The sequence below is a fragment of the Sphaeramia orbicularis genome, chromosome 16 (assembly GCF_902148855.1).
Source record: "Sphaeramia orbicularis chromosome 16, fSphaOr1.1, whole genome shotgun sequence".
Classification (NCBI taxonomy): Eukaryota; Metazoa; Chordata; class Actinopteri; order Kurtiformes; family Apogonidae; genus Sphaeramia; species Sphaeramia orbicularis.
Genome location: NC_043972.1, coordinates 43,923,451 through 43,940,003, shown reverse-complemented (window position 1 = coordinate 43,940,003; position 16,553 = coordinate 43,923,451). Strand labels below are relative to the sequence as shown.

General features: G+C 34.2%; 1 protein-coding gene across 1 annotated transcript in view; it reads left to right on the top strand.

Moving 5' to 3' along the window:
* Window positions 1-16,553, top strand: part of LOC115435819 (sodium/hydrogen exchanger 1-like) — a 71,438-nt gene that overhangs the window by 38,489 nt on the left and 16,396 nt on the right. The window contains 2 exon segments of the mRNA XM_030158431.1: window positions 10,589-10,659; window positions 14,563-14,739. Coding sequence (XP_030014291.1) covers window positions 10,589-10,659; window positions 14,563-14,739 — 248 coding nt within the window.

Genomic DNA, 16,553 nt, shown 5'->3' with positions numbered 1-16,553 from the left:
GATAGGATTAGTGGATCAACAGCTATTTAACAATTCAGATCAGTTGATGCTTTTGGTCGGCTTTGGATGTTTGGGTCTTCATGGGTTAAAACTAAATAAATATGCAATTAACATATCCCCTCCTGGTCTAATATGGTGCATGGATGTAGAATTATCTCATGTATTTGCAAAGTTATAGTCACTGCAGCATCTAAAACTACAGCATTGCATCCTCACTTCCTGTTATTATGACATATAATTAAACCAATCATGTACTAATACTTGGAAGTAGAAACTACACAACAGTTTCATGCTGAATTCATTTTGGTTGGTGTCATTTTGCCTCTTCAGCTGTAGTTGTCACATCCGTTTCTTCTCCTACTGAATTATTTATTTTTATATCAAAATCTTGTTTATTGCTTCCACCTACTGGCTGTGTGGTGGTATCTCATCTCATCCACTGCTATTAGAACTGCACATTGGACATCAACAGGGGCGTGTTTACCACTAGTTAATCTGAGTGTGCATTGCAAAAATAGATCCTAAATATTTTTAAATATAACCAAATTGTCTTGTATTAAATGTGAAAATCTGCCAGCAGGGTCAAGGCAAAACTAGAATCAAAGACAAACCACTGGAAGATTAAAGAAACATGGCAACATTTAGCTTGTTATGCTTGATACAAGCAAAGAAAATTAGTTTTTACTGTTTAAAATTTTGCTCAATATTAGCTTCAGTGTCTTATTTAGACTAATTTAGAGATGTATGTTCACAGTATTTAACCCTTTTACCCCTAAAACTAAAATGGTCCGCCTGTACTTTTTTGTTATTTTGACCATAAAAAGGTCAGAAAATATGCAGTAAGTCCTTTTGCCTATTTTTTCAGAACACTTAGATCTATCAATTATCTAGCAGTAATTTACAATTTACTGCATGTTGTAATACTGTAATAAAGATTAAAATGAAGAAAAACACAAAAACGGAAGTAGATTTTTGAGTTTTAGTAGAGAAAAAATTGTATAGTATGTTAATATCACCCTAATCTGTATCACTATCCACTCGTATAATTAATACTGTGTATTGTAATGTTTATTAATTTGTAATAATTCATATAGTGTATTTATAGCACTCCAAAAATCTATCCTATATTTATGTATACACTGTCTACTGATTACACTGCTGGTTAGATATTAAATGGCATTTCGTTACCTTTTCCTTGTATTTGTGTAATGAAAATAAAGTTTGACGTGATCTAATTTAATGTAATTTCATGTAATCTAATTAAATGTAATTTAATCTAATTCATCCTAATCTAATCTAACTTTATCTAATTTAATTTAATGTAATCTAACCCAATTTAATCCAATTTATTCTAATCTACAGGGTGGGGAAGCAAAATTGACAATATTTTGAGGCAGGGATTGAAAGACAGTGTATGACCAGTTAGTTTATTGAAAGTCATGAGAATTTATTTGCCACAAGAAAATGTACATAATAGAAAATGTTTTTATTCTATGTGTCCTCCTTCTTTCTCAATAACTGCCTTCACACGCTTCCTGAAACTTGCGCAAGTGTTCCTCAAATATTCGGGTGACAACTTCTCCCATTCTTCTTTAATAGTATCTTTAAGAAAGTCGACATTGCTGTGTGATGTTCTATTGGTAGCATGTTCTAAAACGCCCCAAATAGCAGAATCCAGAGGGTTTAGATCTGGGCTAGAAGGCGGCCATAAACATGATTACCAAAAATTGCTAAAGTTGGATTTGTTGCTGTTGTCAACAAGTGTTTTGGTGTTCTTGTGTAAGATTTTAACTTCAAATCCTATTTTACTGCATTTCTAACGGTCTTGTTGTCTACCTCAAGTTCAATTGCCATTTTTCTCATGGACTTGGTTGGATCCTTTAGGATTTTGGATTTGACAGCTTTAATAAAAGCTTTGGTACGTTTTTTGTTGCTTCCTCCACTTCCAGACTTTCTTGTAATAGTTTTGCTCATAGTCATTCTCTTCTTTCCATTATAAACAGTCTTTATGGACACTCCAACTATTTTTGAAATCTCCTTTGGTGTGACGAGTGCATTCAGCAAATCACACACTCTTTGACGTTTGCTTTCCTGATTACTCATATGGGCAAAAGTTTCTGAAAAGGTATGGATAATAGTGTTAGGTATGATTATGACATCAATATATGTTTGGTTTCAAAACAATTGACGTAGTGCCTGCTGAGAAAAAACAACTAAATGTTCATTGCAAATTTTGCTTCCCCACCCTGTAACCTAATTTAATTTAATCTAATTTAATTTAATTTGATTTTAGAGAACCCAGTTTAATATAATCTAATCTAATCTAACCTAATTTAATTTAATCTAATTTAATCTAACCTAATCTAATTTAATTTTACCTAATTTAATCTATTCTAATCTAAAATAATCTAAACTAATCTAATCTGTTTTCTTGAAGTGGAATTAGTCTTCCACTAGCTTTTAATACAAGTGTGTGATTTGTATTTGTTGTATCTTCTGGTTGTGTTTTAGATCCTGTTTATCCTGTTACTGTGTATTATTTTTTTCTTTTTTATCACTTTTAGTATATCTTGCATTTATTCTTATTTTGCAAGTTTTAGCATAACTTGTATTTATATTTATTACTTTGTACAGCACTTTGGGCACTTTCCGTTGCTTTAAATGTGCTAAATAAATAACCTCAACCTTCTAATCTGAACAAAAAGCTTGGCAGTAATGAAGTTAATGTCCTAGAGACAAGGCTTTTTACTTTCCTTTATTGAAAGTCCTCCCTCTGTCTTTATCTCTGTCTGTGTGTCGTCCTCCTCCTCCTCTTCATCACTTCTCATCTTTCTAACTAACTGTCTAATCATCCAATCGTCCGCTGACTTTGGTTAACGGTCACATCCATGAGTGTCCGGGGAGGTTCAGAGTTGTCTTTTGAAGGTTTTAATAAATGCTGAACATGCCCAGTAACACACCCGCAGCTGTCTCTGGGGCTCAGCGGTGAGTCACCGGCACTGGAGGCTGGAGGAGCAGACTGTCCTAATGGGTTCTGCACCGTAAAACACCAGGCAACAGACAACTGCAGACAATGACGACCTGAAAGAACTTAACCACATGTTAAATCAGGCTGTCAAACTCCTTTTCTTGTCATGTCAAGTGGGCCGGACCAGTGAAATAATAACAGAATAACCTATAAATAATAATGACGACTTTTTCTCTTTGTTTTAGTGCAATAAAAAGCATAGAATTATGAAAATATTTACATTTGCAAACTATCCTTTCAGAAAAAAGATGTGAAGAACCTGAAATAAATGAAAGTTTGTAACAAAAATAAGTGAATTGTTAACAATATTATGCATCAACGTATCCTTTATACGTGTTCATTACACCCAATGTTACACAGATATTTGATAACAGGCGTGATATTGTTAAAATTTTTGGAATTTGGACCTAAAATAACAATTTCTACAATACGTCTCAGCTTATTATTAACACAACTTACAGATGACAGGGGATCTACAAAATACACAAAACATTTAATAACTGGCAGAATGTTGTTAAAATTGCACTTACATTCACAAATTATCCAAATGAAATAGGTGTGAAAAACTGGGGAAAAAATTAAATTTTTTAAGAAAGTTAAGTGAAATTTTAACAATATTATACATCAGTGCATCCTTTATACATGTGCATTACACCCAGTGTTACACAAATATTTGGTAACAGGCATGATATTGTTTAAATGTTTGGGATTTGTAACTAAAATAAGAATTTCTAAAACATGTCTCAGCTTATGTATTAATACAGTTTACATACCACAGGGGCTCTACAAACACACAAAACATTTAATAACAGGCAGAATATTGTTAAAATTACACTTAATTTTATTTACATTCATGAATTATCTGAATGAAATAGGTGTGAAAAACCTGAAAAAAAGTGATTTCTTAAGAAAAATAAGTGAAATTTTAACAATGTTATACATCAGTGTATCCTTTATACATGTTCATTTCACAACTTTACACAAACATTTGGTAAGAGGCATAAATATTGTTAACATTTTTGGAATCTGGAACTAAAATTAGAATTTCTACTACACGTCTCAGCTTATTATTACAACTTACAGATCACAGGGGTCTACAAATACAAAATATTTAATAACAGGCAGAATATTGTTAAAATTGCACTTACATTCACAAACGATTCAAATGAAATAGATGTGGAAAAACGTGAAAAAAATGAAATTTCTTAAGAAAAATAAGTTAAATTTTAACAGTATTATGCATTAACATATCCTTTATATACATGTTCATTACACACAATGTTACACAAATATTTGGTAACAGGCATAATATTGTTAAAATTTTTGGAATTTTGACCTAAAATAAGAATTTCTACAACGTCTCAGCTTATTATTAACACAATTTACAGACCACAGGGGATCTACAAACACACAAAACATTTAATAACAGGCAGAATATTGTTAAAATTGCACTTACATTCACAAATTATCCAAATGAAATAGATGTGAAAAACCAGAAAAAAAATTAATTTTTTAGAAACATAAGTGAAATTTTAACAATATTATACATCAATGCATCCTTTATACATGTGCATTACACCCAATGTTACACAAATATTTGGTAACAGGCATGATATTGTTTAAATGTTTGGGATTTGGAACTAAAATAAGAATTTCTAAAACATGTCTCAGCTTATGTATTAATACAGTTTACATACCACAGGGGCTCTACAAACACACAAAACATTTAATAACAGGCAGAATATTGTTAAAATTACACTTAATTTTATTTACATTCATGAATTATCTGAATGAAATAGGTGTGAAAAACCTGAAAAAAAGTGATTTCTTAAGAAAAATAAGTGAAATTTTAACAGTATTATGCATTAACATATCCTTTATATACATGTTCATTACACACAATGTTACACAAATATTTGGTAACAGGCATAATATTGTTAAAATTTTTGGAATTTTGACCTAAAATAAGAATTTCTACAACGTCTCAGCTTATTATTAACACAATTTACAGACCACAGGGGATCTACAAACACACAAAACATTTAATAACAGGCAGAATATTGTTAAAATTGCACTTACATTCACAAATTATCCAAATGAAATAGATGTGAAAAACCAGAAAAAAAATTTAATTTTTTAGAAACATAAGTGAAATTTTAACAATATTATACATCAAGTGCATCCTTTATACATGTGCATTACACCCAATGTTACACAAATATTTGGTAACAGGCATAATATTGTTAAAATGTTTGGGATTGGGAACTAAAAAGAATTTCTACAACATGTCTCATCTTATTATTAACACAATTTACAGATCACAGGGGCTCTACAAACACACAAAACATTTAATAACAGGCAGAATATTGTTAAAATTACACTTAATTTTATTTACATTCATGAACTATCTGAATGAAATAGATGTGAAAAACCTGAAAAAAATTAAATTTCTTAAGAAAAATAAGTCAAATTTTAACAATATTATACATCAGTGTATCCTTTATACATGTTCATTACCCAACTTTACACAAACATTTGGTAAGAGGTATAATATTGTTAACATTTTTGGAATCTGGAACTAAAATTAGAATTTCTACTACACGTCTCAGCTTATTATTACAACTTACAGATCACAGGGGTCTACAAATACAAAATATTTAATAACAGGCAGAATATTGTTAAAATTGCACTTACATTCACAAACGATCCAAATGAAATAGATTTGAAAAACCTGAAAAAAAAAAAAAGAAATTTCTTAAGAAAAATAAGTGCAGTTTAACAATATTATGCCTCTGCTTATCATTTATACATGTGCATTACACACAATTTTACACAAAACATTCAGTAACAGGCAGAATATTTTTAAAATTGCACTTAATTTTCTTTAGACTTTTCAAGTTGTTCATGTTTGTTCAGGTTATTCACATTTTATTGTTAAAGGATAGTTTGTAAATGTAAATATTTTCTTAGTTCTATGTTTTTATTGCACTAAAACAAAGAGGAAAAAGTTGTCATTATTTCTAGGTTATTATGCTGTTATTATTTTACTTGAGATCACATTTGTCTGTATGTGGAACCTGAATTCAAATGACTGTTAACCATAAAGACCCAGTGCTACTTTTGTGTCAGTTCTCAAATTAATTTTTGTCACTATTTAACCTTTCTGAACTGATTTATCACCAAATTTTCATAACATTATCCCGTCCATTTTCCATTTTTTCAGTGAAAATCTGGTATTTTCCTATATTTAGGTTACTGATCATGTACTTTAATCATCATACTGAGATTACATTTGAGGGTTGTCATACCAAAAACAGAGAAACGTTAAGAAAAAGTGACTTTTTCTGTAAAATCTCTCATTAACTGAACATAAACCAAGTGTGTCTATTCACTGTCATTGATCCAACTCCATGGGTTTTACTGGTGAATCAATGTAGAAGATGACGGCGTTTCCATGTTCACTACGGAGCCTTTGAACATCCAAATGGGTCATATCTGATGACCAGAAAAAGATGCCAAACTGTATTTTACACCAATTATTTACATGTATTGATAGGATTCGTGGATCTAAGGTTATTAACCCTTTTATGCATGAATTATGAGAACCTTAATCAAGATTTTTTTTTCCTGAGTGTTTTTATTCCTCTTTGGGCATTAAAAAAATAATGTGATTGAATTTTTATTTCTTTCTTTCTTTATTTATTTATTTTTATGAACCTATTTTTCACAGAGTTACAAAAATGTCCACTCAGCTGGACACCATGCATTTAATTTTTGAAGCAAAGAAACATGTATTTACTGACATACTGTGTGAAAACTATGAAATAAATGTTTTTTTAATGTTGGTAATCTGATGTTTTCTCACATTTTAACATACTGTAATAGTAGTTATTACTCATTCAAATAATATGCAAAGAACAACAAAACACAACAACATAAAAAAAAAAAAGTTAACTACAGTCTAATAACAATTAGCAATTGATTTACACTCAAATATGCTGCTGCAGATCCGGTTAATCAAGAACAGGAATGTTACAGTAATGGTATGAATTGCAGTGTATTATGGGATGGTGCATAAGTATTCACTGTGTTGGTTGATATGCAAGTAAAACAACAAAATCCATAAATATACAAGAGACCAGAATAACTATCCACTGTAGTAACCACTGTGCATGAAAGGGTTAAACATTTCAGTAGATCCTTTTGGTCACTGGTGTATATTTGGGTCTTTATGGGTTAATATCTTCAGTGTAATTTTTACACTTCACAAATTCATCCCCCAGGCCGGATCAGAACCTTTGGTGGGCCGGTTTCGGCCCCCAGGCTGCATGTTTGACACCCCTGTGTTAAATGATGTACATCCTCGTCATCACCTTTGCCGTGACACAGCGACCGCAGAAAGCACTGCTATTAAAATGTTTTTTGTACAGTGATGCCACCCCACTATCGATTACCCGCTGTGGGTGAGGAAAACAAAGAGTAACCTTTAGGAATCTGTAGAAACGGTCTCTTGGCGTTCGTCTGCGAGCGACGACACTGCAGAGACTCGTCTTGCACGCCCCTGCAGTGTCGGAGAGTTTTTAAGCAAATCAATCACTTCTCACAAAGCACATGCAAATTTCGTGGCTTTACTTAATGACTTGTTCCCATGGCAACGCATCGCATGTCAGCTTGTCGTCCGCAGGATTAGTCAGAACACCATGGTGACCTAAGGCCAGCTGCAGTCTAGGAAGAGAAATGCATGTGAACATGGTTTCCTGGTTCTCACGCTGGCTCGGAGAACCGGGGAACGGGTTCAAATCTATCACCGGGCAAATCCTGCTTCTGCTGCTTTTCTTCCCGTAATTCACTTTCAAAGCTTAGTCGCCTGCTGTTGTTGTTGATAATGATGTTGGCGGTCTTACCTGGAAACGTGTTTGTACTGTGAGGAATGGCAGCAGTAAAGCAAAAGGTACAAGACGCAGCTGAGTAATGTGTGAGCGTGATCCCAGAGTCCAGTAGTTCATCATTACAGACTCAAAGATTCTTTATTATAGTCAGTTCACTAAATGCACAGGACATACAGAGAACTGACAAACCATTTGTCTCACCTTGGAATTAAAAAGTCATGTGATTTAAAAAAAAAGAAAAAAAAACAGGTAAAAATAGAATGGGAATAAATAAGCAAGTGCAAAAATTACACTGAAAATATTAACAGTAAAAGGTGTTGAACTTGTTTTGGTTCATTTTCCACATACAGATGTTACGCCCCGGCCTAGGGGTTCACCAGGGCGAACATAATGTGCTCAACTTTGTCCCCTCCCAGCTCCCAAGCACACACATCAGTCAAAACTAAATATTCACAATATTTATTATTAGTATTTTTCTCAACAACTAAGGAAGGGTTAGGGGAGGGAGCGGCTAAAACAACAAACAAAATATCTTCTGTAACGTTTAAACTAAATTACCTACTCCAAAATAAATGCAAGAAATAAAATACAGAAAACTTACCTAACTACCTAACCAAAAACAGGAGAAAACGAGAAAACAAAAGAGCCGACCTCCCCTACCAGAAAAAGGTTCAATTTAACAAAACTATTTACAACCATAAATGTACAATCGAATTATCACACGAAGACTGACGGTCACACACACGAGCACAGGATTGGAAGCTGGCAGGAGGCAAGAGAGAGCGAGGACGGAAACTCCAGGGCCATTTTTAAAGGGCCGGGCAATCATGCTCCACCAATGAGCAACCTGCAGCAAACAGACACAAAAGGGGCACAGCACACCTACAGGACGGGGGAGAACACACACACACTCTAAACAGAAAACACATACATATACATATAAACAGACAAATTATGACCCAGGGTCATAACACAGACCAATATGATCGCAAGTTAAATAATAGTATAGTAACCTAATAATAATAATAATGACAACTACACATTTTCATCTTGGTTTAATATGAAAAAAATAATGTGAAATTATGAAAATATTTACATTTACAATCTATCCTTTAACAATAAAATGTGAACAACCTGAACAAATATCAACAACCTGAAAAGTCTGAAGAAAACTAAGTGCAATTTTAACAATTTTCTGCCTGTTATTGAATGTTTTGTGTGTTTGTAGATCCACTGTGTGTTAATAATAAGCAGAGTAGTATTGCAGAAATTCTTACTTTAGTTCCAAATTCCAAATATTATGCTTGTTACCAAATGTTTGTGTAGCATTGTGTGTAATACACATGTATAAATGGGTGAGTTGAGATATAATATTGTTAAAATTGCACTTATTTTTAGAATGAAATTTCAGTTTTTCTTTTTTTTCTGAATGGATAGTTTGTAAATGTAAATATTTTCATAATTCTTTGTTTTTATTGCAGTAAAACCTAGAGAAAACGTCGTCATTATTTATAGGTTATTATGTCATTATTTTACTGGTCCTCTTGGCATCAATATGAAGAATAGTATAAAGAATAAATTATAATAGAATATAAGTCTATATTTAAATCTTTTTACAACAGCAGCAGTCACGCAATAGAATAGAATAGAATAGAATAGAATAACCTTTATTTTCATTGTGTGTGCAATGAAGTGTTACTCCAGTCAGTGCAACAATATTAACAAAACACCAGTGCTAAAGAAAATAAGGATATAAATATACAATATAATACAATATAAAATTACAAAAGCTGAAAATAAGATAATAAGATATAATATGAATTTTACAATTTTACAAAGTAACATAAGAATAGAGCTACATACAATAGAAATAAAAATGGACAAAATTAATAGACACAAATTTACAGTATTAACACTATGTGACAGTATGTATATATATGAATGATAATAACAGTATTAACAGTATATATTACCCATGAAAACACTTATGTATATATTTGAACAGTATGTATAGGGATGGGAATCGATAAGAATTTAATGATTCCGATTCCATTATCGCTTTTGCTTATCGATCTGATTCCTTTTCGATGTTCTAATCGATTCTCATTGGATGAAGGAATGCACGAATAAGAATAACAGATGACGCCGGGCTGCGGGTTCGGGGGGGAAAACTGAAACTTGAGATGCTTTACTAGTTCCTCTATGTCTCCCGTTGTTGTGCACCTCATTTCCTTTCCCTAACTTCAGAAACTTTTATTTGAGGGGGCAGGACGTTTGTTGCCCACACCAGAAACGGAAGCTTTACAAGTGTTACAAGTGGATCTGGTGTCATCTTTTTGGAGCGTTTCTACCTCAACGTCATGTTGGCTACGTTCTGACCAAAACAATGCAGCGTGCATGTGACATTATTACGCATGCGCAACGAAGGCGGAATCAAAAAGCAGAATCGTTAAGCAGGCAGGCAAATTACTCCAAGGAATCGAGTTAATGCAAACCGGTTCTCAAAAAGAACCGGTTCTTGATTCCCATCCCTATGTATGTATACTAGTCAGTACCAGTTATGAGGTTGAGGAGGTGCATAATGGATCAAAACAGCAGCAGATATAACAGTAATAATCACTTGTCATCATTTGCACGAACATAATTGTGTGCCTTTCTCTTTCTCCACCAGTTCCTTGACCATCTCCTGACTGGAATCGAAGACATCTGTGGACACTACGGACATCACCACTGGAAGGACAAGTACGGATCTGTTAAAGAATGTCAAATATTACTGTCCCTCCAGGGTTTGCGCTCTGCCTGAAAAAGTCCAATCCAGTATTTGGTAGAAAATAACCAATTTGAGGTTGTCTAAATAATAACAATACAGCTGAACAGGGAATAGAAAATAGATTGACTCGTCGATATCACCCCATCCACACACTCAATTTTGAAACTGAAAAAAGCATCGTGCATGTCAGAAATGAAATTGTCTTTCCATGTCGTACCAGACAACTATAGAACAACCGCTGTTGGTGCAGATTGAGCATCCGTCTGGAATTTGAAGCCCGCTTCACCTTGAGCAAGAAAATGCTCATATTAAGACTGTTTAGCTCTAAAGGCTTTAGAAGTGCATCGGAAATCAAAACAACATAAAACTATCATAAAACCCCTCCAGCAAACACCTGTTTTCTCTTATTATAGTTCTGTTTTCGCATTGTGAGCATCAACAAACTCCTTGGTGAGACAGGATGTAAAATAGAAGTTACGTGTCTTTAATTATGGTGTTATGCAAAGATACAAGCCTCATTTTAGACTAATGAGGTGTTATTGTTATGATTTCAGAGCTTGTTGTAATTTTTCCCTGAGGACGACACATGCTGTTAAGATGAAGAGTTATGAGCACAATAAGAACTTTAGGACCAAACTGTTACAATCAGCCTTAATGGAATAATAGGAGAAGCTTATAATGATTGAGACTGTTTTTAATTCATGTGGAAAAAGTTCGAAGTTTGAAATTAAAGTTTAAAAAAATCTCATCTTTGAGCTAAAAAAATTATGGAGTAAAAAGGACCGAACCTTAAAAACAGGTCATATAACTTAATAAATGAACAAATCACAGTGAGATTCACACACACATAACGACTGAAGATTAAAAAGATGAAAGATTAAAAAAAAAAAGTAGGTGAGACATCAGATAAAAACACGAATGATGCAACAAGGCAAAAATAATGCAAAAGACTAAACATAAAAACGACAAATTATGCAAAAAGATGAAAATGTGTAAGAGGCAAAGATGAAAACAATATAAAAGAACGAACAAGACAAAAAACAATATTAAGTAAAAACAATGTAGAAGACATATGATGTAAAATGCAAAGTCTCACTTATTTGGTGATTTTTGTCTTTATTTTGTTTATTTTGGTTATTTCATCAGGTGAAAATAAAGAAAAAGAGTGCAAGAAGAAAACAACAGAAACAACACAACCAGATTAAAACAATGTAGGCATTTTGATCAAAGACAGAATCCCACCTGTAGGCTCTGATTTATTTATTTTTATCCTTATTTTGGTCATTTTCTTTATTTTGATGCTGACTAAAAACAACATAAGCTAGTTCAAGACGACCGTAACAATATAAAAGATGGTTATTGATGGTTTTTATACTCTACCTTATGGTCTGAGCAGAACAAACACTTAAAAAACAACAGAATATTTCAGAAATCCTGAGGAAAAACTCCAAAAACAGAACATTAATATCATTATCATTTCTATCATGATAAGTATGAGTGTTTTATCACCCAGTCCTATCACAATACACCTTTAATGTGGTCTTCAATTGCCGCCCTACTCCTAAATGTATTATACAGTTCATTATTTTTAACCCATAAAAGACTCAAACAGCTACGGATCTAAAATGTTTAATAACTTCTGAACCTCTAAACCTATCAATACTTTTAAATAATTCAGGTAAAATACAATTTGTCATCTTTTCATGGTCATCAGATATGACCCATTTGGACGTTCAGAGGCTCTGTAGTTACCGTGGAAACACTGTCATCTTCTACAGCATTGATTCACCAGTAAAACCCATGGAGTTGGATCAATGACAGTGGATGGAGACGCTTGGTTTATGTTCAGTTATTGATATCTTTGCTGAAAAAGTCACTTTTTCTGCAGTTTTCTGTTTCTGATATAAAAACACTGGTCTACAATTTTTACCTCCGCCAAGGAGGTTATGTTTTTGCCAGGGTTTGTTTGTCTGTCTGTCTGTCCGTTAGTGTGCAACATAACTCAAAAAGTTATGGACAGATTTTGATGAAATTTTCAGTGTTTGTTGGAAATGGGATAAGGAAGAAATGATTAAATTTTGGTGGTGATCGGGGGTGGGGGGACCCACGGGGGGGCCCATTTCCAACAAACCCTGAAAATTTCATCAAAATCTGTCCATAACTTTTTGAGTTATGTTGCACACTAACGGACAGACAAACAGACAGACAAACAAACAAACAAACAAACCCTGGCAAAAACATAACCTCCTTGGCGTGGGGGGGCCCATGGGGGGGGCCACTGATCAGCCTTGGCGGAGGTCTGCGCTCTCCGAGTGCTTCTAGTTACCTCCGCCAAGGAGGTTATGTTTTTGCCAGGGTTTGTTTGTCTGTCTGTTTGTCTGTTTGTCTGTCCGTTAGTGTGCAACATAACTCAAAAAGTTATGGACAGATTTTGATGAAATTTTCAGGGTTTGTTGGAAATGGGATAAGGAAGAAATGATTAACTTTTGGGGATGATCGGGGGTGGGGGGGGCCACTGATCAGCCTTGGCGGAGGTCTGCGCTCTCCGAGTGCTTCTAGTTTAGAAATGATTTGCTTCAGAGATTAAATGTGTGAAATGTTACGTATTTTAATAAGATTAATTGGAAAATAAATGACAAAAGTGCCGGTTTGCTAATGTTTTCAAGGTATATGATTAAGTGTTATTACACATATATATTGGTTTATGTACATTTATATAATAGTTTTATAAATCTTCCACTAAATAGAACCTGTAAAGTGAATGTATTCTAATGTGCAGACAGTGTTTTCAAGTAGATCTTGTAGCTCTGAGACAAATATTCCTTTTGAGTCAAACCCATTCTCTCGTTAATTCTTGAATTTCACATTTTAACCCAAGGCTGTATCTTGGAAAGTTCAGCCAACCAGTATTTTTGACTTGATTTTTCTTTATCAGTGACTCTCATGTGGTAAAATTTCATGACTTTTATTCTGGAAGCATTTTCCTTGTAGACCAGTGTAATCCTCAACTTTAATCTGAGCTTTTATGAACATCTACATCATGGGTCGGCAGCCTTTGCGATCTAAAGAGCCATTTTAGGACAGAAAAAGAAAAACACTATCTGGACCCAAAAGATACCCTTATACCTTTCACTGAACTGGTGACTATTTAAGAAGCTCTTTAGGATTAGTTTGTACAGAATATGTGGAGAATAAATCAGAGTTTCAGTGCATTTACAGAACTACAAAGAAACAACAAAACTAAAGAAAACAGTGATATTTGTCGTTATTTTTGTTTGATGCAAAAATCAACTGATAAGTGAAGACTTTCTTTGCAATGGAGAATACAGATGAATACCTTCAGTGTCATAAAATTGAAAAAGTAGTCTGCTTTTGCTACTTTTGCTATTTTTTTAATTCATTTAGAGTAGAGTCTATATTTTTACAACTGCGTAACATCAGAATCACTTCATTTCTATGGCAAAATGTGTACAAATAAAAGTGTTATTCATGTGGTTTTTGACAAAGTTACACTGAGCTACTGGAAAAGGGCCCAACAGCCATATATGGCCCTGGAGCCACAGGTTGCCTACCCCTGATCTGCATGATCAGTAAATTGAATATAGGAAAATATCTGATTGTCACTGAAAAAAAAGCAAAATACGGAGAATATTATTCTAATAAATGGTGATAAATCATTAAAGGAAGTAAAAGTAGTACTGGATCTTTATGGGTTGAAATGCTCACACTGTCGAGCACTATATACATACGAGCATAATGACAGATAATTACAGCTGTGATTGTGGAGGATCTCTTAATTCTCTCCTTTAGTTTTGTGTCATGCTCAGCGTGCGTCATTTCCTATTTTAACCTCTGCTTAACGTTTTCCTCTCCAGACTAAATCGCTTCAATAAAAAATACATAAAGAAGTGCCTGATCGCAGGCGAGCGCTCCAAGGAGCCGCAGCTCATCGCCTTCTACCACAAGATGGAGATGAAACAGGCCATTGAACTGGTGGAAAGCGGAGGGGGAGTCAAGCTGCCGTCTGCGATGCCCTCCACCGTTTCCATGCAGTAAGTACCACATATTCAGTCTGGAGGAACTACACCCACTAATAACTCACAGAAGTCCTTATAGTGTGGAGCTCTCACTGTGGGCGCTCATCTTCACTTTTGCAGTTAATAAGACACTTAAGTATATTGACATAGAGGATCATTTAAAGCAGTGATAAGCGCCCCCAAGTGGTCTGTGAGAGGATGTCATAAAAAAGTCAAATTTATATCAGTGTTTCTCAAATCACCCTCATGTGACTTCCAGAGCAAAGTTACTAGTACAGATGATTGTTTTCTAAATTAAAAGTGGATCAAATGTAGCCTAAATAAGCCTAAGAGTGGACTTCAGTGGAATATGTCTATGCAAACCCATGTTTTGTATCTTGGAGAAGCTGTGGCTCAGTTGGTAGAGTGGGTTGTCCAACGACCAAAGGGTTGGCGGTTCGAATCCTGGCTCCGACTGTCCACATGACTGTCCGTCGAAGTGTCTTTGGGCAAGATACTGAGTGCCTTGCCTGGCAGCAGCAGTGAGTGTGTTTGTGAATCTGAGGCCTTGTAAAGCACTTTGGCCATCATGAAGGTGTATAAAATGCACAATATAAATTCAGTCCATTTACTATTTATTGTCCTATCAAAGACCTCTCATGATGGAAATGATGTGGTGGAAATGAAGTAGAATAGCTAACTAATCAGAAACGAAGAGTGACTTGAACAGTTCTAAAATACAACAATGGATCGATGATTGAAGAAGAGAAAAGCTGGAGAAACGACGACCAACGTTAGCAACAAAGTGCAAAGACATTCTTTTAGTATGGAGCTGTTAGCACCGTTTGTAATATACTGCAAACTTAATTTGTAATACACAAAATATAATAATATTGTAATATAGGCTGTTTAATTAATTGATTTATTTATTTTTTCCCAAAAAATATTCAATTTTGATATCAAAATTTCCAAAAGCTGTGTCTTGAAAGTGGTAAGAGATAAAGGCATATTGTAAATGAAAAAAATATTGGGAACGATCCAAAGTTTATGATGGGAGTGAATGTACTAATCAAATTTGCATATTATGATGTCACAGGGTGGTGGCCATTTTGGATTGCATAACTTTTAGTAAAATTTAACTTTGAACATATTTACATGGAAGTTTTCTTTGTGTTTTTGTTTTTTGTCATCTTATCCTTTAAATAAATAAACTTAAACATTATTAGAAAGTAAAATGCAGTAAGTTTTAGTAACTTTTTAGCCAAGCAGCATAGTAGCAAAATCTGCCCTTATTTATCAAAACTAAAACCAAATAAGCTTTATTTACTTACTAAACCAGCTCAGGACCACACCTTTCAGACTGGATTTTCTTTTTCACTTCGAATAGAAACATGCCCTGAAATGGTGTTAGGATTAAAAGGGCACATGTCCGCCATCTATTGGTGGGAGGTGGTAACAGGATTTGGCAACTCTATCTGGAGCTATGGTCTGTTTCATCTATATTATAAAAGCCAAGTGGCCTCTGTGTGTATGCACTTGTGTGTGTGTGTCTCGGGATTCACACAAAATCCGGAAAGAGCTGACTACTGCAATTTGGCATACTTATGTATTTTTGGTCAAGGAAGACAGTAGTGAAAACGGCAAGTTGATAGGACCAATATTTTGGGAGATATCAGCAATTTTGGAATACAATAGCCTTACAATCATGTTGCTATGCCCAGAACGCTTTGGCGGTGACTACTGGATAAATGTGGTACAGCATGCATGAATACACAACAGTATAAAAACTACCACATCTAGAACCCGTGGATCCCTACCGGTCAACGCGTTAGTTCAATTATGTTGCTTGT